Raw genomic sequence first — 20,736 nt, 5'->3', positions numbered from 1 at the left:
ACGAGCCAGGGCCATGTCCTGTCTTGCTTGAGACCGGGAGGATCATTCTTTCGGTTCCCCATGGAGAAGAACTTTGGAAGGTTGCGCAACACCTTTTTTTGACCCTTTCTCAAGTAAAGAGAGAGGCTGTCCCTTTTTCTCTTCCAATTTTCCCCGGGCTTTTGTCGCGGCATGAGCAAGGGACGGGGTAGTAAGGACGCGCAGGAGGGGTGCCAACGTAGCAAAAACATGACAACCTCTATTGAATCAAAGGAAGAAAGAGGGAACGCATACATACGCACAAGCGCAATACGCATTCTCCGGACGTTGATACAATGTCCGAGGTGGAAAACGTGAATACTATATACATACACATACTCGTCTGAGCGCTGGTTGCAACCCCTCAGGATACTCCTCATCCCCACCCCCCCTATAAACAACCGACACGGACGAAGATTAACAAAAAGGAAAGAAGAATAACAGTCTTTCACATGAAGAAGCCAAAAAAAAGGGAAGTAAAAAGACACGCGATATTCTTGGTGAACAAGGCTCTCTCGATGGATGCCAGATTTAGATTGCGCCAGTAGGAGTACGGGTATTTAAAATGCCCCATGGGGGGGTTTCCGCCTCTGCGAGCTGTCACTTTTCTGAATCCGATTTGGGGTTTCGTTTTGCATTTAGCCGGAATGCGATATTCCAGATTTTCGTATGATAATTGTGATTTAAATTTTTTTATCTTTTACCTCTTGAATTTATCAGTATTTGATTATATTCTCGACTTCCATATCACCAAGTGCTGTCGTGATACGCATCATGCGTCCTCGGCGTGGGTGTTTGGAATAGGGGGATGTCCCAACTTCGACAATTGATGCAAGTTACGTAAAGCAATGAATACCAGCTTCTTCATACCTTCTCCTTAGGCCGTGACAAAAGGTGAATGTAGACGATTCCAGCGTGCGTCCATGTAATTGACTACAGCAGCTGCGTCAACACCACATCTCGCAAGCATCACCCACGCAAAGACCTTCAACTTCCCATCTCTTGTCTGCTCAAGACGTCTCATTCCAATTGCCAGCTCAAAACATCGCATTGGCAAGGCCTCAATCCTTCTTGGCCGCAGACCCCCCAATCCTCTTATACTTCCTCGTATCGTTCCTCCTCATCGTCGTCTTATCCCTATTCCCCTTGCCACCCTCCCAGAATCCTTTCCCCCTCCTCCCAATCACGCTCCGGCCGCAGAAGCGACACGCCTCCACGGCGTAGTTCTGCTCGCGGCTGCAGAAGCCGCAAATCATCCTGTTTGCCCACTCGTTGACGTGGTCCTCGGCTTGGTCGTGGCACTTGTCGCACTTGTACACGCGGTTGCAGCACGAGAAGCGGAACCACCGGTAAGACTTGCGGTAGTGGGAGCAGGTGCCCCGATCCGGAAGCTGGTCGCCCGCGTGCAGTCCGAGCTTCTCTTGCTTCCGTCGGGGGCCAACGGAGGGCGGAGGAAGCGTTCCAGGGGAGACAAAGAGGAACTTGACTTCGGGGATCTTGAAGGTGAACTTGCTGTGGCAGTCGCGGCAGACGTTGGTCGTAGTCTCGCCCCTGACGGAAACAAGCCCTTGGCTGGGAGTCGAGCACTTGGCGCACGTAGGCACAAAAGTACTCGGCAGCATATCTGCCACCTTGCCACCTGAGAGATCAATGAAGCCAGCTCTTGTCGAGTTCTGATGAACAAGCTGTTGACTAAACTTGGCGGTGAGGGTTGTGGCGCACTTCTTGCAGCTCGACGTCTTTTCCACTCCTGGTTTGAGTCCAGTCATGTCGTTCACCGTCTTGCAACGCTCGCATTTGACGCTTAGACTCAGTATGGAAACCTGTAAAAGCTCGATGCTGTGAAGTTCAATGTTTGGGAAGGATATCATGGTGCCGTGTTCGACCGCATCGTCGGATGAAGGCACTTTCGCGCCCTCGTCCTCGTGCCCCAGCATGGCACCGCCGTCTTCTGCATCGTCGTCCGAATCCGAGTAGCTATCCTCTTCTGATTCGCCTTCTTCGTGAACGTTCCATTCGGGGGGTCGAGGAATGACCTGGATGTGCCCCTTCCCCTTATCAAGCGGCTGCGACGAGCCGGCCGACGCATCCCTGGAAACTTGCGACGACACCTGCTGTTGAGGCTGCTGCTCCAGGGCTGCCGCGGCTGCTTTCTCCTTTTCAGCCTTGACTGCCAGTTCGTGCGCCTGCTTTGCGAGGTTATGGAGGTTTTGGGCCAAGTAGTTGACATGGCTCATGAGGGTCATTTGCTTCTGTTCCGCAGCCTTTTCCGCAAAGAGCTCCTCGATGGGTTCCGCATCCTCGGCGTTTGCTTCATTCAGCTGCACTCGCAGCTGCTGCAGCGGATACAGCAGTGGGACGATGAGGTGAATGCTGTTCACTGAATGTAACCCAGAGGGGAGCTCCCCACGGCGTTTGGGCTCGATGGGCAGTGTGAAGACGACACCGTCTGCCGACCGGCGAAACTGTGGCATCCTGCCCATCCTCGCCTCGAGCTGCCGAATCTCCTGAGCTCGTCGTGCTTTTGCCTCCGCAATCTGCTCCCTCGTGTATGATGGCTCCGGGACGTAACGCCTTGGAGGAGGTCTGGGAGCAGCCTGCTTTTGTACTGTGGGAGGCGCAATCGCAGCGGACTGTTTCTGTTCCGCTGCATGATCGAGATGCCTCGTGTCTTTGAACGATACCAGTTTGATCGTCTCAACTTTCTGCTCCGACAGGAATCGTTCCAGATTCCTATCCAAAGCATATACCAGCGCCAAGAGAGTCGACCCCTTCTTCTCCTCGGCAAGCCTATCCCATCCCCTCTCAATGTTGATGCTGAACCCCTTGGGTATGTCCTTATTCCTGACGAGCAGCACCGGCCTTTCCTCCGGGTACTCCTCCGGGACGCGGACATCGCACTCCAAGTACGGCAGCTCAAAGGGGAAATCCGGATCCGAGGGCTTGAGCTTAAACACCAGCGACGTCTCTCCGGCTGCGGTCGTAGACACTTTGGGCGAGAATCTCCTCTTCAGCTGCTCAATCTGGTAGCCTCGCGGGTCCTGCACCTGTGCTTCCGGCACGGGCTTGGAGACGACCCGTGAGCCAGGGGCGTCTCGGACGGCTTGTTTGCGGTCCAGAGGGGAGCCGTCTGGCTGCGACTTGAGAGAAATCATGGCTGATGGTGTCGAATTAGGGGAGTCGAATATGTCGGGAATCTTGGACGTTGGATCGTCACACAAGTGACGAATGGTATGTACGGATAGTGAGAAGCTGAGAAGAAACAAAACCCCAACGCCAAAAGAAGGAAGAACACAGTAAGGCAAGTCCTAATAGCAAGGCTCTGCTATGTAATTCCGAATGAACGATGATAAACACAGGCAAAAGCTCGTCAGTTTCCGTCTGTATTTGACTGGAAAACCACATCAGGAGGCAAATGGAAGGCTGAGGCGATATCCAGAAGCTCGGGTGGGGCTGAGCTGCTGAAGTTCGACGTTGGTGGGGCGAGTGACTGCTTCAGGCCTCTTCTTCAGTGAGTCACTCACTGCTCGGGCAGATTTAGTCAGCCAGCATCTTCATCTCCCAAGTGCAGCACTAACAGAATAGAGCAGAAGATGCGCACCACCTGCGATAGGGAGGAACGTTTACGGCGTCTCCAGGATCTCCAGATTTGGATCGTCTCATCTCAGACATCCGCCCTCCTCCATTGTGTGAAGCCCTCATCGTCATCTTCTGGAGTCATTCATTAAACGTGAGTCACTTGAATCTAGCTGTTTGAAGCAAGTTTCCCCTGAGTAGCCTCTTCCACGCTCTACGATACCTCCGTATAGTGTGCTGATTCCGGACGTAATTTGTACAGAGGACGGTGTACACCTCGATGCATCCTACCTACATGTAGGTAGGTCAGTCATGATGGCAGTGGTTTCCAGCCTCTCATCGGTGGATTTATCTATATGCCTGACAGAATAGGGAGGCGTTTGCAATCACTGCATCCACTGCAAGCTGAGTGGCAGATACTACGACCACATCACCACGCCCCCCGAGCACGTTGATCGCTCCCATTGGCAGTAAAAGCAGCCCTGAGGACCAAGACTCCTTCAATTCGTATGCTCTCCCCCGTCTCTGGTTGGCTCATACCAAAGGCTGCGCATGTATGTACATACATGCCCATGTAGCCATATCACACGATGCTTGATCGCTGCTCGTATCGGCAACAGACGTGCATGGTCAGCCTACCTCGTGCAGCTCATTCTCCTCATTTCCCCCCCTCGCAAGCATCAACCTCAACACGCAAGCCTCCCCCAAAATATCCAATGACGAGACGCTCCATCACCCAGGCAGAGAAGCACGCCCAGCCCAGATTCGTAGACGCAGGGCGTATTTTGCCTACCCATTGGCCCGTAGAGGTCAAAGGCTTCCCTCCCTGTCACGCTGGTTCAGGCGAATTGCAGCCCGGTATAGCTGCGGCTGCGAGACATGGGACGTGCCGTGTGGCGGCAAAAAAAAGTGGCAGCAGCAAAGAGAAAATTCAAGAATGGGTGTTTTTCTTTTCTTTTCTTTTTCTTTTTCTTTTCTTTTTTTATCTCTTTTACCTGTCCCACACACTGCTCGTTTATCCGGGGAGACGGTGCAATGATCCTATTTGCCTGATCGTGGCCTTGCCGACGGAATGACTGACTGACAGACGGCGCTTCCCGTCTGCCTCTGTGGACGGACATGCAGCTCGTGCCGGATTCGATGTCTGCGTAACAGATTCTGGCCTATCTGAACACCTGGGTGGGCTTAATCGAGAAGAGGAGAAGAAAAGAGGCCGCCCAATCCGGACTCAAGTCGGGGAAAGTAGAAGAATAGAAAAATAGGAGGTAAATTCAAAGAAAATGGATTAAACTGAGATCAACAACTGCAGCCCAAATTGGACATGCGGAGAGCTTATTCAGACGTTTCCGTGACAGATACCATCACGATACACGGGCATCACGTTGAACTGAATCTATCATCCGTACATATACAGACAAGTAGCGCCGGCAGTGTGATCCGGGGAGAAGCATGAGACAGCACGGAAAGCAGAGACATGGAGAGAGACACCCAACCATACCTAGGTAGTAGTAGAGGCCAAACTGAGACTGAGACACACACACACACACACACACGCATACATACACGATATGTAGGGATAGGCCATGTCGAGCTGCCGCCTGCTTGCTCACCGTGATCACAACGACAACGCACGCCCCCCATCTGCAAGTCGGGGATGACAGCAAGCATTGATATCGCATCTGTATCGGGATCTCTCTTAGTAATACTCTTGCACAAGGCGAAGCGAGTAGTCCGTCCGGGTTACAAGGGGGAGTGAGCCACAGCTGCCTACCTGAAGTTATACAAGTGCGCCTCGTTCCACGGCCTCAGAAAGGGCCCGGACGACGCACATGGGGCAATGCAATGGCCACGAGAAGAGGAGCTCCAGATCACACCAAGAAAAGGAAAATAAAATGAAATAACAATGCTAACAAATTAATGTAAGAATAAAGCCAACGGGCAAAAAAAAACAAAAAAAGCCCAGAAAAATGAAGAACAAAAGCAAAGCAAAGCGAAGCAAAACAGAAGAGGGGGCCGGCTGCAGTGCAGAAATGCTTGGTGCCGGAGTAATTTGTGCAGCTGTGGGCGGATGGCTCCATGCCTCCGTCGTGGAGGTGCTGCCAGCTCAGCAAGTGTCTGGCAGATGACCTGGAAGAGCGCGGGATGGCGGCTTCAATGCATCAGCGCCCTTTATTAGATGGAGATGAGGGGGGTGGCGGTGAGAAGAGAGAGAGAGAGGCGCTCGATGGTATTAATACTATGCTGCGTAGGGCACGATTCGTCAGTGACGGAGTGGTGCTGGGAGGGGGGTTTCCTCGAGCTGAAAGGGCCGTGGGTGGCATTCCGTCTTGGGCGGGCACTACTATACTATCGTGAGGTTGCAGAATGAGGGAGAGGAGTGAGCATGAGAAGAGTAGGTAGTGAGGACAGGTGGGAGAAGCAGGCAGTGGGGGCTGGACACCACCCGCATGCATCGCCATATTAGAATAGATGCATCTCGTTATTGGCCTTGTGGGAACAAACAAGAAATAAATACATAAAAATAAACAGAAAACAAAAAAATAAAATTCTTAGTTTCATCCATTTGATATCCTCATTTAATCTTGCTGCCGTTCCTTTATTTCCAGTCAAAATACTTCATCTTCTTTTCCCCGCAACCCTTGTCAGCCTCTGTGTTCGTCCCTCGGCGCCGTTTGGGTACCGATCGAGAAGCTCCAAGGCTGCTTCCAGTCAGAGGATGCTCTCCGTTTTGTCGTCTATCTCGTCACGATTGGCAGTATGATGTTGTACTCGGCCACCTCGAGATGCCCGATGAATACTTGTGTAGCTTCAGACGACGAAAGATAGCCGCGAACATACTGCTGCTGCCGCACTTACACGCATCTCTCTCTCTCTCTCTCTCTCTCTCTCTCTCTCTCTCTCTCTTTCTCTTGCATCCCCTTACTTGACACACACCACTCGACCTCTTCCCGTCCTGATCCTGCAAGCCTCAAATTCCCCGGCTTCCTCTTCCGCTGCATCCCCCAGTCGTAGTGGCTGTCTCTATCCAAGAGATCGAAGATGGTGTATAGCCATGACAGTCATTGATGAGCTCCTAATACTCCAGGCATGTACTCCGTACCTCTCACACTTCTTCCATAGGAATCCCCGAAATGCCCCCTCCATCGTATGTGCATCGCGGGCCTCCGATCCATCATGTTCACCTCCCATGATTTTCTCCTACATCCCTCTCGTTGGCCCCGGAAAAGCCATCGTCCATGAGACTTCGATTGCGTGAACAATATAACAGAACGTCGCAGTCAGGCAGACACCCCTTCCCTTCCTTTCCCCCGCCAACCAACGACAGCAAAAGTCCGGTTTCTCGCCCTTTTTTGGGCGTTAAAAACGGTGTCCATGGCCTTGGATCACACGAGGAACCGGCATCTGACGGCTGCTCGTCCGATTGTCTCGACATGCAAGACGGAGCATGTGTTCCCGGCCACCTGAAGGGCCGCATGCTGCTGGGTAGCCCAACGTACATACATTAGCACACGCATGTGCGAGTACCCGTAGGGAGTGGTTACATGCATGCCAATTCATCTCTTCTTGGTCGAGCAATAATAACGGAGAAGCTTAGACAGACAGACTCCCTCACTTACTCATTAACTCAAAGATGGGCTCAGACACTGACTGACACGGGCACTTGACACACGCTCTGACGCATGCACAGACAACGGCGCACACAGACATCGGACGCCTCTTCCAGTATACAAGTTCCTGTGCAAGTATTACTCACGCATCTCGCCTACATTGTGTGTATTGTGGACGAGGATATACTCGACCCGGCAGTCCCTGGACCTGTACGAGGCTGCGTGCTGGCCCGAAGCCATCCAAATCGCCTTCACTTACAGTAAATACGCATCTCAAGCCTCGTAAACGCTCGTCATGACCAACATGAATCAGCACTGCACATGTACCAAGAGTTGCTCTTTGAGTACCTACACACTGTCATTACTGTGCATACCCAGGACGCTCCCACACAAGACATGCATCGATAAGCCATCTCACAGCTACACCATGGCCTCACATCGTAGACATACCCAAAAGGCCCTATGAATGCCCGGATACAGCCTCGGCACCAATGCAAAGTAAATTGCATATGCATCATAAATTGTTCGTCATCCATCCCGTGTGGCAGCAAACAAAACCAAACATACTAGTATGTATCAGCCCTCTTTTCCCAATTACTACTATGATGTTATCACCACTTTCTGCTCGGATGTCCACCAACCCGGTTCATTCCCTCATGTTCATACACATCAATCCTCCGTCATCGCCGCCCGCATCCCACACCCCAGCCTTGTCTCTTTTCACCAACGTGAAATAAGCAAAGACGCAGAGAAAAGACGCAAGGGGTGCAAAAACAAAGGAGCTGCCCGAAAAGAAGGGGGAAAAAAACAAGGCAGTGTACAAGTAAACAATCATGCATCTGCCACTCACTCTTCTTTTCCCCTCGACACGAACCCGGGGCGCCATGCCCTCGTCCCCCGACTGGCCGAACCAATTTTCGATAATTCGACGCCTCTACAGCAAACAACATGTAGAATCCCAGTCAAAGCGTCAAGTACATACATAGACAGAGAAAGCATGGAAATTCTCCTTCTCTTGTCATCCCCACGCCAATGCAATGTAAATCCCCTTGAGCCACTTACCTCACGCATCACCGTCCCCCGTCACACCGATGGCCCTCTCCCTATCACATTACACAGCGCCAGCCCCCTTCACGTTTTTTCCATTCGAGCCCTTCCACGTCACGCAAACAATGAAGGCGCCTCCCATCTCGATTCCGTGTCACTGCAATCTTATCATGAAGCGCTTGGCAGCAACCATTTTCCTTGGAAATCAAGCTTTTTCCATGTTACATGCTCTTTGCGCCGTGCTTTATCTTGTAGCACCATGGGCTTTGAACGACCTTGTCATCGGCCCGCATGTTGTGAAACACACATAAAAAGTATACTAGTAGTACGGCGTAAGGTAAGTTGTCCATGACCACTTGATTCGACCTCACCGACTTCCTCCCCAGAAGCAAACAGGTAGAAAAAGCCTCTCGTAGCACAAATCCTGCGTCTTGCCCTTTCACGTCCAGGGATCTTATGCTCACCGGCTGCATCAGCCGCAGCTGAATAACCCCAGCATCTACCAATCGCTGTGAAGGAAAGAAAACAATGCCTGCAACAAGAGCAACTTGGACGCAGAGTTGTGTTCACATGGATGACGAGGAAACAGAGACTCTGTCTCATTTCAGGTGAGAAAAGAAAGAAAAAGTCACATTGTTCTTGACCAAAACGTGGCTTGACCGACGTGTTCATGTTTGCTTGTTTGAGGCGTCAAGCCGGCTTGATGCGCTGCCGCTTCCCCGTGACGAAGAGAGAACACACCTGGGGCCTCTGGGCTGGGCCTGTGCAATGGATTGTGGATTTGGGCTTCGATATATTCCATGGAAAATTGCATTTAATCGATTAAAGAAATAATGATCATTTTGATCGTGGAGAGAAAAAACAATGGTAGGGCGTGCTCGGGGCGTGGCCATGAAAACGGTGGACGAAACGGTGTCTCTTTTGGTCTTTTGCTTCTGGTCGGTGCTATGAATTGACGCTTTATCTTCATTTGAGTAGGTCATATCGAGGATCGTAGATCGGGTGTGAAGATCAGTGCTTTTATGTCTCATGTAATTGGTTGAAGCCATAGTTTCTCTCCATGATGCTGGTTTCTCTCCGTGAGTTGTTCGAGAACGCCGCCTCACAGAATCTTACGAACAGAGCTGTCTCCAGACTATGATACGGCTGAATCATTGTAAGGTAGACGGCGTGAGGTACTCACAGGATTTGGTGAGTATCGAGAAGAATGCGACGAGCTGGCGCATAATCATACTGATTTGAGTTGTGCTTGTAGATTGACTTATATTATCACTCGCAGTGACGAGCAAATGGTTTCTATTTGACCAACCAGGCTTTTGATATGCCCCCCCGCCTATCTATGTTCAGACAAGACACCCCTTAAAAATCGTTGTCATCAGAGCCAGACACAATGACATTGTTCACCTTGAGAACCATGCGGCACAGCTGTGTCGCCAGCTGCAGCTGCTGCTTCTTGCTAATCAACGGGTCAATGACAAACGCCGCCTTCATGTCGTTGTCGCCCCGTCCCATGCAGTCGACGCCGAGCTTGCCCCTGTCGCTCGGTCCCGCCTTGACCTGCTGGCTCTTCACCTCCGCCAGGGTTGCGATGGAGTTGAGACCGCTGTTCTCGGCCAGGGCCATGGGAACGGCATCCAGGGCTTCGGCAAAGGCACGCATGGCGTACTGCTCCAGGCCGGGAGTCTTGCCAGCGGCGTCCTCTACTGCCAGCGAGCAGGCAATCTCGGCGGCACCACCTCCGTACACGACTCGGTTGTCCCTGACAAGGTTCCTTACGACGCAGAGAGCGTCGTGCAGAGAGCGCTTGGCCTCGTCGATGATCTAGATTGTCCATGTTAGCCCGGGAAAAGGAGAAACGTTTAACGGAAGCTCAAGCATTGCCATACCATCTTGTTGCTTCCTCGCACAAAAACAGTCACGGCACGAGTGTTGGCACACTCCTCGATAACCAGCATCTTCTCTCTTGTCGTTCCAAAGGTCATTTCTCTGACAATGCCGGCAGAACCCAGCTTCTCTGGCTTTAGGTCCTCGAATCGAGGTACTATCCTGCCGTTGGTAGCAATGGCGATCAGTTCAATCTCGGGGCCACCGACCCATCGCACAGCGGGCAGCTGGTTCTGGAGTAGAAGGTGGTTTGCCTCGTCATCGAAACCCCACTGGCAGATGGCCAAGTTTGCGCCGGTGTCCTTGATCTGCTGGATCATCTCGACAAACTTCTCCTTCTCGTAGTTTTGCAGCTTCTTGAACTCTTCCACACTTGTGATGTCGAGGTGGTGCTTGGTCTTGGGCTTGGGGGGCTCGAACGCGCATGTCAGGATGGCAATCTTGGCATCCTTGACCTCTGAAGGCATCTGGGGATGGGAGAAGTCCTTGTCGATGATGACACCCTTGACAAGGAGAGTGTCCTCGAGGGAGCCGCCGACCTTGCCATCAACCTTAATCAACTCGAAATCGACGTCTTTCCGCTCCAGGTCAGCCACCGACAGGACGGCGTCCACGGCAATGTTGGCAAACTGATCGTGAGCCTTGGAGACAATCTTGCTTCCCAAACTCGTCCGTGCTACCTTGAGCAGGTTGGAGGTGTTCTCCTTTGAAAACTCAATGGTATCTGAGATCTTGTCCAGCTCGGCAACAGCAATGTCGCAGGCCTGGTCGTAGCCGTCGGCGATGCGGATAGGGTGGATGCCCTTGTCGATGAGGTCGGCGGCCTGCTCGAGGAGGGCACCGGCCAGGACAACGACACCGGTGGTGCCGTCACCAATCTCCTCGTCCTGCGACCTGGAAAGCTCCACCAGCAGCTTGGCAACGTGGTTGCTCACTTCCATCTGCTGTAGAATCGTGGCTCCATCGTTTGTGACCGTGATATCGCCGTCGGGGGAGATGAGGATCTTGTCGAGACCGCGAGGACCGAGTGACGTCTTGACAATGTTGGCGACCGTTCGGGCGGCGAGGATGTGTGACTTGACGGCTTCGTTGCCAAACTGGCGCTTCTTCTTCCCCTGACTATGGTAGACCGCTGTTAGACGACATCCAGCTGCAGACACGACGCTTTGGAGCTTACTCTCTGACGACAATGAAGGGCCGACCTTGCTCATCCTTCACCATCGTCGCTGCACATCAAGCATTAGCTGGCTTCTCATGGTCATCGTCGGGCTATCATGGCTGTACCGTTGGAAACATCTAGATCTATGTGGCGTGCCTGTTAGCTTCAATGCCCCCCTGACCATCGTTGGGTTTGATCCTCACGTACTCAGCGACATCTTGGCGGTGGGAGAACCTGTTGCGAGATTTTATACAAACAAGCTCAAGTCGATGATTCTCGGCACCAAAAGAAGGAATCCCCGTGATATGGCGACAGTGATAGCTTCAAGCTTCCCACGATCGTGCCCGAATTTTTTGACCATTTGGGGGGGAAGATGCCTACAACTGCCACCACAAAGGGTGCGGGACACGGACTAAGAAAAGTCCGCCGGCCGGCCACCCCGCCATATTATCAAGCTTCTGCTGCAGATGCCCCTCCATGACCGGAGCTGGACGGCTTATGTAAAATGCTCGTATGCAGCAACCTTGGAGTTGCCCCTCCGAGGATGAACTCGAGCTCTAGTCTAATACCTCTTGACTTCTAGCTTCAAAGCATCATCTCGTGAAGCCTCAAACGTAATTCTCCCGACAAAGCTTCAAGATACTCAACAACTTCTGCTCTTTAAATCCAGCCGAGTCTATAAGAGCCGTCGACCTCCTTCCATTCTTCCTTTGTCTTCTCCCTCACCTCGATCGCCTCTTGAGCGTGTGCTTATTGGCAGGCCGCATTACGAGACTAAAGAGCGTCTGCCTGAGTCAATGACTCAACGCCGAGCATTTCGTCACATCAGGACCAACAACTAGTGCCTCGAAATCGCTGGACATCCTTTGAACTGCTCCCTTCACTTCCGCAACAAACATTTACCATCTCTACCCACCGAACTCAAACAACACCGAATACCCCGTCGTTCACACGGTCGCAATGGCGCCCCAAGACTATGACGATGACGACTTCGTCGACCAGTACGACGAAGACCTTGGAGAGGAGGAGGACGAGCTGAGCCCCGAAGACAAGATCGCAATGAAGAACGGAACGACAGAGGTGCGCAAGGCCCTTGGAGAAGAAGCGAGCAAGGTCACAGATGCGCAAATACAAGAGGCTCTATGGCATTACTACTACGATGTCGACAAGTCGGTCGCATACCTGACAAGGACCTTCATTGCGCCACCTCCAAAGCCAGCGCCAAAGCCAGCGCAGAAGCCGGCGCCCAAGAAGGCACCAGAAGGTAAGAATGGCGCGCTCTCTTTGATTGCCAGCGGACCTTGTTTAGCCCGGCCCTTTGGAGAAGACGGCGAATACCCCCCTACCATCTGCGACATCCCTCCGCTTGCACGCGCGTTCCCCGTTCTAGAGAAGCCTCGGATACCCGCCAATTTCTTCGACGATATGCCCTGGCTAAACATACCGCGGGGCCGAGAAACCGTTTTCATTGAAACGCCGCGCCCTCGCGGTGGGCTGTTGGGCGGTACTGGTTCTGCCCCCAAGATGTCGAAATTGCAAGCCTTGGCTGCCATGCGGAAGAGAAAGAATGAGGAGAAGAAGGCCCAAGAGAGGCCCGATTCCTTAGAGGGCGAAGTGACGAAGCTTGCGCTTTCTGATGATACAGACAAAGAAAACGTCGGCATCAAGTCGAAGATTCAACGTCGCAACTCGCCCGAGGGTTCTTCTACTCCGCAGGAACAGCCCAAGCAACAGCCTCAAGAACAGGAGCAAAATACGTCAACAGACGCCACCGGCCATTCTCTAGGGGAACGTGCGAGCTTGCCAACTGCCACTGGATCTCAAACCGACGACAGCATATCTGAAGCGCCAAAGCCGGTAGTGAGCCGCAGTCACGCCCCCTCTGCATTCGCTCAGGCGCTTTTCGAGTCGGATTCAGAGGCAGATCAGCGACAAAGGAGGGATGTGTTCGCAATGCCCTACACCCAATCATCCCTATTCGTTGCGTCCGTCTTCTCAGAGCCCAGCCCAGACGATATTGTGCTCGCAGCCCGGGCAAAAGGTTCGAATTTTGCGAAGGCGAAATGATGGGCTAATTCTAATTTTCTGTCCAGCGGGTAAGAAGGCTCCAGCCACGCCGAAGACTCCCAAGAAGTCACAAAAGAACGAGGAATCATCAAAAGAGGGCGGACTTGCGGGCGGCGTGGCAAGCCTCAAGGTAACCGACAGCCCGCCGCCCAAGAGCAAAGGCATTGATGTCATCAAGGAGTTTGAGCAGAGCGCTAGCAAGAAACACGCAAGTTTCGTGGTTGTTGGTACGTTTACGCATATCCTCCGAATTCGAGTGTCTGCTGTCACTAACCAGCTACAAAGGCCACGTCGATGCTGGCAAGAGTACGCTGATGGGCCGGCTCCTGTTGGAGCTGAAACTTGTGCAGGAGCGTACAGTGGACAAGTATCGCCGGCAAGCCGAGAAGGCGGGAAAGGCGTCGTTCGCACTGGCATGGGTCTTTGATCAAAGAAGCGAGGAAAGAGATCGAGGTGTGACAATTGACATTGCCACGAACCATTTCGAAACCGAGTCGACGAACTTTACGATTCTGGACGCCCCGGGGCATCGAGACTTTGTGCCCAATATGATTGCCGGTGCCAGTCAGGCTGATTTTGCCGTCTTGGTGATTGACGCCAGCACTGGAGCTTACGAAAAGGGGCTGAAGGGGCAGACGAAGGAGCATGTCCTGCTCCTCCGAAGCTTGGGCGTGCAGCGGATAGTCGTTGCCGTGAACAAGCTCGAGGCGGTCGGGTGGTCCCAGGACAGGTTCCAGGAGATATCAGAGGAAATCTCTGGCTTCTTGACTGGTCTAGGATTCCAAGAGAAGTCCATCATGTTCATCCCCATCTCGGGATTGAATGGAGACAACATCGTCAAGAGGTCAGAGGACGAGGCTTGCAGTTGGTATACAGGGCCTACTTTGATAGAGGGCCTAGAGGCCTCTGTGCCGTCCACCGTACGATCTTTGCAGAAGCCTTTCCGGATGGCGATTTCGGAGATTTTCCGCTCGCAGCAAGGCACCACCACACTTGCCGGTCGCATCGACTCCGGCACCATCCAGGTCGGCGATGCTCTGTTGGTGCAGCCCAGCGGGGAGTCGGCGCACATCAGGTCCATCATGCTCGATACCGAGGCCAAGGACTGGGCCGTTGCTGGTCAGAACGTGAGCATTGGCTTGACAGGCATTGATCCCGTTCACGTCAAGGTGGGAGACATTGTTTGCCACACAAAGGATCCCATCAACGTTGGCGATACGTTTACCATGAAGGCAATGGCGTTTGCCCATCTGATGCCCATGCCGGTAGATCTCCACCGTGGCAGGCTTCACGCAGCAGGCCAGATCCAGTCAATAGCGGCTCTACTGGACAAGGCCACGGGAGAGGTGACCAAGAAGAAGCCCAAGGTGGTGCAGCCGGGGTCGGTTGCTCGCATTTTGATCAAGCTGGACGCCAAGGTGCCTCTGGAAGCCGGACAGCGGGTTGTGATTCGGAGTGGGGGAGAGACCATCGCCGCTGGCTTGTTAGAGTAAGTGTATGAGTGCCGCAGGCAACTGTGGGATACTGGTATAGACTGGATGTATGGGGATTGGACGGGCCGTATAAAGAAATATACTAGTAGAATGGCTAGAATTGTTTGTATCAGTTCGAACGTTGATTCATAAAGTGCAATTTCGCTATGCTTTTGAGGCTGCCATGGGTCTGATTCCGTATTGCCAAATGAGGCAAGTGATTCGGTTATATCGAGGAATACCTAATGCATGACTCCGGCTTGGACATAGGTACGCGTATGCAATAGCTCGGTCTGAGTACCTACATCGTGGCAAGGCGACGCCTCACTAGCTACGTGTGCTTCATCAGGAGAGTGCAAACGCATCACTGCTTCGACTTGTTTCCTCCAGCACTGGTCAAGCTGGGGGGGCAATAAGGCGACGAGTTGAGTGGCATCGTGAGCCTTTCAGCCTTGCCGTGGCAAAGCGCCGATACGTGGCCCTTTGCCGCTGAACCAACCGGTACCCACCCGGCTACCGGTTATTGACAGCATGTAATCGTAGTCTGCCCCGTCCCTGACGGCTAGAACATCAACTACAAGTGTAAGCATAATCCTTTCGGGCAAATAAAGAAGACAACAACGTGTCCATAACGGTCTGTCGACAACACCAGCTTCCTTTTCCGTTTGCCACAAGTCATCAATATCGATACAGCTTCATGAGGGTCTATGAGTACTTGCTAAGAACCCTGTCACCAAGTCACCGCAGAGCAAATCTGCTCTTGTGAGATACCTTGGCTCTGAGTCACTGTCTGCTTGGAATAGCATCGCACCTTCTATCATGTTCCGTCACCCGCCCAGCGGCAAACGGGCAAATTTTAGTGCGGCGCAGAACGGAAGAGGCCACTTCTACGCTTCTCCACGCTTCTGCGCTCCTGGGGGGCCTGGCCTGGAGGGGCAAAACGGGGACGAATCGTGGCTTTTGCAAGCGGCTCCGGGTGAACGAGTTAGGTAGGTGTCTCTGTTCCTAGCGGGCGATTTGTCGGGCCAGTTCAGTCATGATGCCCTTTTTGACGGCTGTACGTCGTCCTCGGTAGTTGTTGACACTGTGGCTTGCGTGAACACTCAGTGAGTATGGACAGTGCCGGCCGTGCGAGATCGCCCAAAGGCAAGACCCCTGTCACGTGGGGCTGCGTGTTCCGGGGCCTTCCACTGCCTGCTGCTGTCCATCTGATCTCCAGCAGTCGCTAACAGACCTGAAATCTGGCCTTTTTGAGCCTTCTGGACACCTCAACTTTTTCTGGGGCGCTTCATAAAGTGGCCCATCGTCACCCTCTCGGCTTCAACTCGAGTTTTTTCCTTCTTCATTTTTCTTTTCTCTCCAACCAAAGATACCCCCTCAACCAGCCTGGTCCGAGGACACTTCTAGAGCTCGCTGCGTTGAATCGCTGCGCGTCTTCTGCTGTTCCCTTTTCCCTTTTCTTCCTTACCACAGCTTATAACTTTTGCGCGGGGCATCTGGTAGCCGCTTCTTCACCACATCTTCCCTTCCACAATGGCTCGTTCACGGAGCTCCCTGGCCCTTGGGCTGGGCCTGCTCTGCTGGATCACGCTGCTCTTCGCTCCTCTGGCGTTTGTCGGAAAGGCCAATGCCGCGAGCGACGATGCGGACAACTACGGCACTGTTATCGGAATTGTAAGTCGACGGCAGCAACCCCGCCATTGGTGTTGATCCGTGATCTTGCTAACACGTTTCTCCTCCGCCAGGATCTCGGAACTACCTACAGCTGCGTCGGTGTGATGCAGAAGGGCAAGGTTGAGATTCTCGTCAACGACCAGGGTAACCGAATCACTCCCTCCTACGTGGCCTTTACCGACGAGGAGCGTCTGGTTGGCGATTCCGCCAAGAACCAGGCCGCCGCCAACCCCACCAACACCATTTACGATGTCAAGTCAGTTCTGCCGCCCTTTGGCTTGTATAAACGGACCTTTGGCTAACTGTTCCGCAGGCGATTGATTGGCCGCAAGTTCGACGAGAAGGAGATCCAGGCCGACATCAAGCACTTCCCCTACAAGGTCATCGAGAAGAATGGCAAGCCCATTGTTCAGGTCCAGGTCAACGGCGAGAAGAAGCAGTTCACTCCTGAGGAGATTTCTGCCATGATTCTCGGCAAGATGAAGGAGGTCGCCGAGTCCTACCTGGGCAAGAAGGTCACCCACGCCGTCGTCACTGTCCCTGCCTACTTCAACGTAAGTCTCTTGCTGAATATTCTCCAAGAGTAAAAGAGTCATTTTGCTAACAGCCCAATAGGACAACCAGCGACAGGCCACCAAGGACGCCGGTACCATTGCCGGCTTGAACGTTCTCCGAATCGTCAACGAGCCCACCGCCGCCGCTATCGCCTATGGTCTGGACAAGACCGACGGTGAGCGCCAGATCATTGTCTACGATCTCGGTGGTGGTACCTTTGATGTCTCTCTCCTGTCCATTGACAACGGCGTCTTCGAGGTCTTGGCTACCGCCGGTGACACCCACCTTGGTGGTGAGGACTTTGACCAGCGCATCATCAACTACCTGGCCAAGGCCTACAACAAGAAGAACAACGTCGACATCTCCAAGGACCTCAAGGCCATGGGCAAGCTGAAGCGTGAAGCCGAAAAGGCCAAGCGTACCCTCTCTTCCCAGATGAGCACCCGTATCGAGATCGAGGCCTTCTTCGAGGGCAACGACTTCTCCGAGACCCTCACCCGGGCCAAGTTCGAGGAGCTCAACATGGACCTCTTCAAGAAGACCCTCAAGCCTGTTGAGCAGGTTCTCAAGGACGCCAACGTCAAGAAGAGCGAGGTCGACGACATCGTTCTGGTCGGCGGTTCCACTCGTATCCCCAAGGTTCAGTCGCTGATTGAGGAGTACTTCAACGGCAAGAAGGCTTCCAAGGGTATCAACCCCGACGAGGCTGTTGCTTTCGGTGCCGCCGTCCAGGCCGGTGTTCTCTCTGGTGAGGAAGGTACTGACGACATTGTTCTCATGGACGTCAACCCCCTGACTCTCGGTATCGAGACCACTGGCGGAGTCATGACCAAGCTCATCCCCCGCAACACTCCCATCCCCACCCGCAAGAGCCAGATCTTCTCGACTGCTGCCGATAACCAGCCCGTCGTCCTGATTCAGGTCTTCGAGGGTGAGCGTTCCATGACCAAGGACAACAACATCCTGGGCAAGTTCGAGCTTACCGGCATTCCCCCTGCTCCCCGCGGTGTTCCCCAGATTGAGGTTTCCTTCGAGTTGGATGCCAACGGTATCCTCAAGGTCTCTGCTCACGACAAGGGCACCGGCAAGCAGGAGTCCATCACCATCACCAACGACAAGGGCCGTCTCACCCAGGAGGAGATTGACCGCATGGTTGCCGAGGCCGAGAAGTTCGCCGAGGAGGACAAGGCTACCCGTGAGCGCATTGAGGCCCGTAACGGTCTTGAGAACTACGCTTTCAGCCTGAAGAACCAGGTCAACGACGAGGATGGTCTTGGTGGCAAGATTGACGAGGAGGACAAGGAGACTGTAAGTTGAACCGATTCCGTCACCTGCTCTCTGATGAGGACATGATCACTAACATTCGTCCAGATTCTTGACGCTGTCAAGGAGGCTACCGAGTGGCTCGAGGAGAACGGCGCCGACGCCACCACCGAGGACTTTGAGGAGCAGAAGGAGAAGCTGTCCAACGTCGCCTACCCCATCACTTCCAAGATGTACCAGGGTGCTGGTGGCTCCGAGGACGATGGTGACTTCCACGACGAACTGTAAAAAATTAAAAAAGGGAAAAAATTGATGCATAGATATCTAAGGTATTCTTAGAGGAACCAAAGAAGTTCCCAGGTGTTATCGTCGGTTACGACGCGGATGTGTTTTTTTAGTCTTGTAAAATTCGAATGCAGCTCTGAGTGTGCGGTAGATGCATAATTGAATCTTGCTCTCAAGGCCAATCCGATGTCCTATCATATGTGCAATGCTGATGTATTCGTTACCACATGTTCCTTGACTTGGCGTTTACTCGAGTTGACTTGGAGTTTCATATGAGGCTTTCTTGGGGACTATCGTGAAGCTGCCATGCTCCCCCTGTGATTCTTCGAAGCCCCGGGCATACACATCATCAGTTCCTGTGCCCGCTTAAATTGCCACGATAAAAACCCAACTCATATCAGCAAACATCGACACAAGACAAAACGTCCACCTACCCATCTACTGAGTCCAAATTCATCGACCAGCGTATAGGGACCATGCGCTTCCAGTCTTGATATCTACAAGTTACGCGGATTCCGATCACGACACAAGTTGCCATCCTGTCCATGTCTTTTAAACAGCCAGGTGTCTCGCAAGCTGGGAAGTAGCTCGTTATTCGCAAGCTGTCAAGTCAAGCCAATGAATGCTCGTTGCAGCTACATCAAATCAAAACCAAACAATGAGTCCGTGCTGTGTTTTTTTGTTTTTGGCGTCTGACAGCTGGCAGAGGAAAAGTGAATGCCACTCTGTGTGCACAGGTGGAAGAGAGGAGAGGAGAGGAGAGGAGATTTAGCACGTGAGCTTTCAGGAGGCACATTCACTTGAACCTTTGCATTTGATGATTCTTTCTTACGAGAACGACGCCAAACCAATTCTTGCCTTTTTTCCAATCTTGTGTCGTTCCAACCGTCGAAAAAGGTTGCATGTTCACTGGGAGGACAGAAATCCATGGCTGACGGCTTCCGCTCTCCTAAGCTGGGTGATGCTGCGATGGAGTCGGATCCGCTGGGGGCATTTGAGGATATGCTTTTGCAGGCGATTGAGAAGACAAAAGAGAAAGAAAGTGGTGTGATTCGCACGGACGCTGCTACAGACGCCATGGAAGATGTCACGCCGAGCAATAGTTTGCCTTCAGCTGCGGCAGAGATGGCCGCTCCCCAGGCGGTAGGTTGCACGTCCTGCTTCTTCTCATCCTTACCTTATCTTGTGCGATCGTATTTCCTGAGATGAATTCTGATTCGAAGCTGCGCTCCTGCAGGTCAGTCAGGACGAAAGCGTGACCTTACCAGAGGAGTCTCTCAGCGTGCCTCGGGACTCGACCTGCGAGCCTCAACACTCCATTCATGAGCTTCAAGACTCTATCTGCGAGCCTCAAGGCTCACTGTTTGTCGACGGCGCCGACACCATGGAAATGGATATCCCTCTCGCGCCTCGCCCTGTCATCAAACTCAAGCGCAAGAGAGCGCCCGTCGCCCCAATGGTCCCCAACGAGCACGCCGCAGCCCAAGGGGACGACGAAGAAGGACAAACCCCAGAGGACATCGTCGCCGCCCTCCACGCCCTGATCAGGAACGCAGACGACCCGGACGACTTCCTCGCCAAACAAGTCGACATCACCGCCCTCGTCCTCCGCCTCAAGCACCTCCAGGACCGCCAGCCCCCCAGAGTGTCCTTTTCGCCCGCCGTGGCAGCGTCGCGCCGCACGCGCCTCGAAGCAGCGCTCGAGCTCCTCCTCGCAGACACCTGCGCCATTCCGCCCCTGAAGTGGGCGGCTTACCGAAGAAGGCTCGTCAAGTTCAGCGAGAGCGAGACCGTGTCCGAAATGTCCTTTGCGCAGCGTCTCTGCAAGGTCACTGAGATTGTCTACATGCCTGAGGAGCTGGACGCGCTTTCGAAAGAGGACTTTAAGAGGCTGCAGGGCGTGGTGAGGATCTGCGCTACGGCGGCGCAGGCGTTGACCGTGGAGGGGGAGGAGAGCATGGATGGGCTGGGGGAGAGGTGGGTGCAGGCCAAGGCGAGGGATCTGGAGTTTTTCAGGACAATGTTTGCTTCCGTGAGGGGCACGTTCAAGGCCTCTGTGGGGGAGGGGGAGGATGTTGAGATGCCGTGGGAGAGGAAGAGTGAGCCTCAGGGTGGTGCTGGTCAGTGA

At 53.2% G+C, this 20,736-nt stretch overlaps 5 protein-coding genes across 5 annotated transcripts; 3 read left to right on the top strand and 2 right to left on the bottom strand.

Moving 5' to 3' along the window:
* Positions 1-1,079: 1,079 nt before the first annotated feature.
* Positions 1,080-3,173, bottom strand: BBK36DRAFT_1123711 (hypothetical protein; the record flags this gene model as incomplete). The annotated part of the gene is made up of 2 exons (XM_024891095.1): positions 1,080-2,141; positions 2,190-3,173. 2 exons carry the CDS (start codon positions 3,171-3,173, stop codon positions 1,080-1,082), a joined length of 2,046 nt encoding a protein of 681 aa, XP_024747952.1.
* Positions 3,174-9,607: 6,434 nt separating this feature from the next.
* BBK36DRAFT_1135866 (hypothetical protein) lies at positions 9,608-11,676 on the bottom strand (the record flags this gene model as incomplete). The annotated part of the gene is made up of 5 exons (XM_024892787.1): positions 11,500-11,676; positions 11,418-11,435; positions 11,311-11,359; positions 10,136-11,252; positions 9,608-10,070 (listed from the first exon to the last, which is right to left on the bottom strand). The coding sequence occupies exons 1-5, from the start codon at positions 11,507-11,509 to the stop codon at positions 9,609-9,611; spliced, it is 1,656 nt and encodes a 551-aa protein (XP_024747951.1). The 5' UTR covers positions 11,510-11,676.
* Positions 11,677-12,252: 576 nt separating this feature from the next.
* BBK36DRAFT_1122831 (hypothetical protein) lies at positions 12,253-14,852 on the top strand (the record flags this gene model as incomplete). Its single annotated transcript, XM_024890981.1, has 5 exons — positions 12,253-12,556; positions 12,683-12,948; positions 13,147-13,333; positions 13,386-13,586; positions 13,645-14,852. 5 exons carry the CDS (start codon positions 12,253-12,255, stop codon positions 14,850-14,852), a joined length of 2,166 nt encoding a protein of 721 aa, XP_024747950.1.
* A 1,512-nt stretch (positions 14,853-16,364) lies between these two features.
* On the top strand, positions 16,365-18,611 carry BBK36DRAFT_1123570 (heat shock protein 70; the record flags this gene model as incomplete). Its single annotated transcript, XM_024891069.1, has 5 exons — positions 16,365-16,505; positions 16,577-16,761; positions 16,819-17,059; positions 17,121-18,368; positions 18,432-18,611. 5 exons carry the CDS (start codon positions 16,365-16,367, stop codon positions 18,609-18,611), a joined length of 1,995 nt encoding a protein of 664 aa, XP_024747949.1.
* A 1,453-nt stretch (positions 18,612-20,064) lies between these two features.
* BBK36DRAFT_1123105 (hypothetical protein) lies at positions 20,065-20,736 on the top strand (the record flags this gene model as incomplete). The annotated part of the gene is made up of 1 exon (XM_024891015.1): positions 20,065-20,736. One exon carries the CDS (start codon positions 20,065-20,067, stop codon positions 20,734-20,736), a length of 672 nt encoding a protein of 223 aa, XP_024747948.1.

The sequence above is a fragment of the Trichoderma citrinoviride genome (genome assembly GCF_003025115.1).
Source record: "Trichoderma citrinoviride strain TUCIM 6016 unplaced genomic scaffold BBK36scaffold_10, whole genome shotgun sequence".
Classification (NCBI taxonomy): Eukaryota; Fungi; Ascomycota; class Sordariomycetes; order Hypocreales; family Hypocreaceae; genus Trichoderma; species Trichoderma citrinoviride.
Note: the sequence above shows the minus strand (reverse complement) of the source record. Positions and strands in the feature narration are given on the sequence as shown.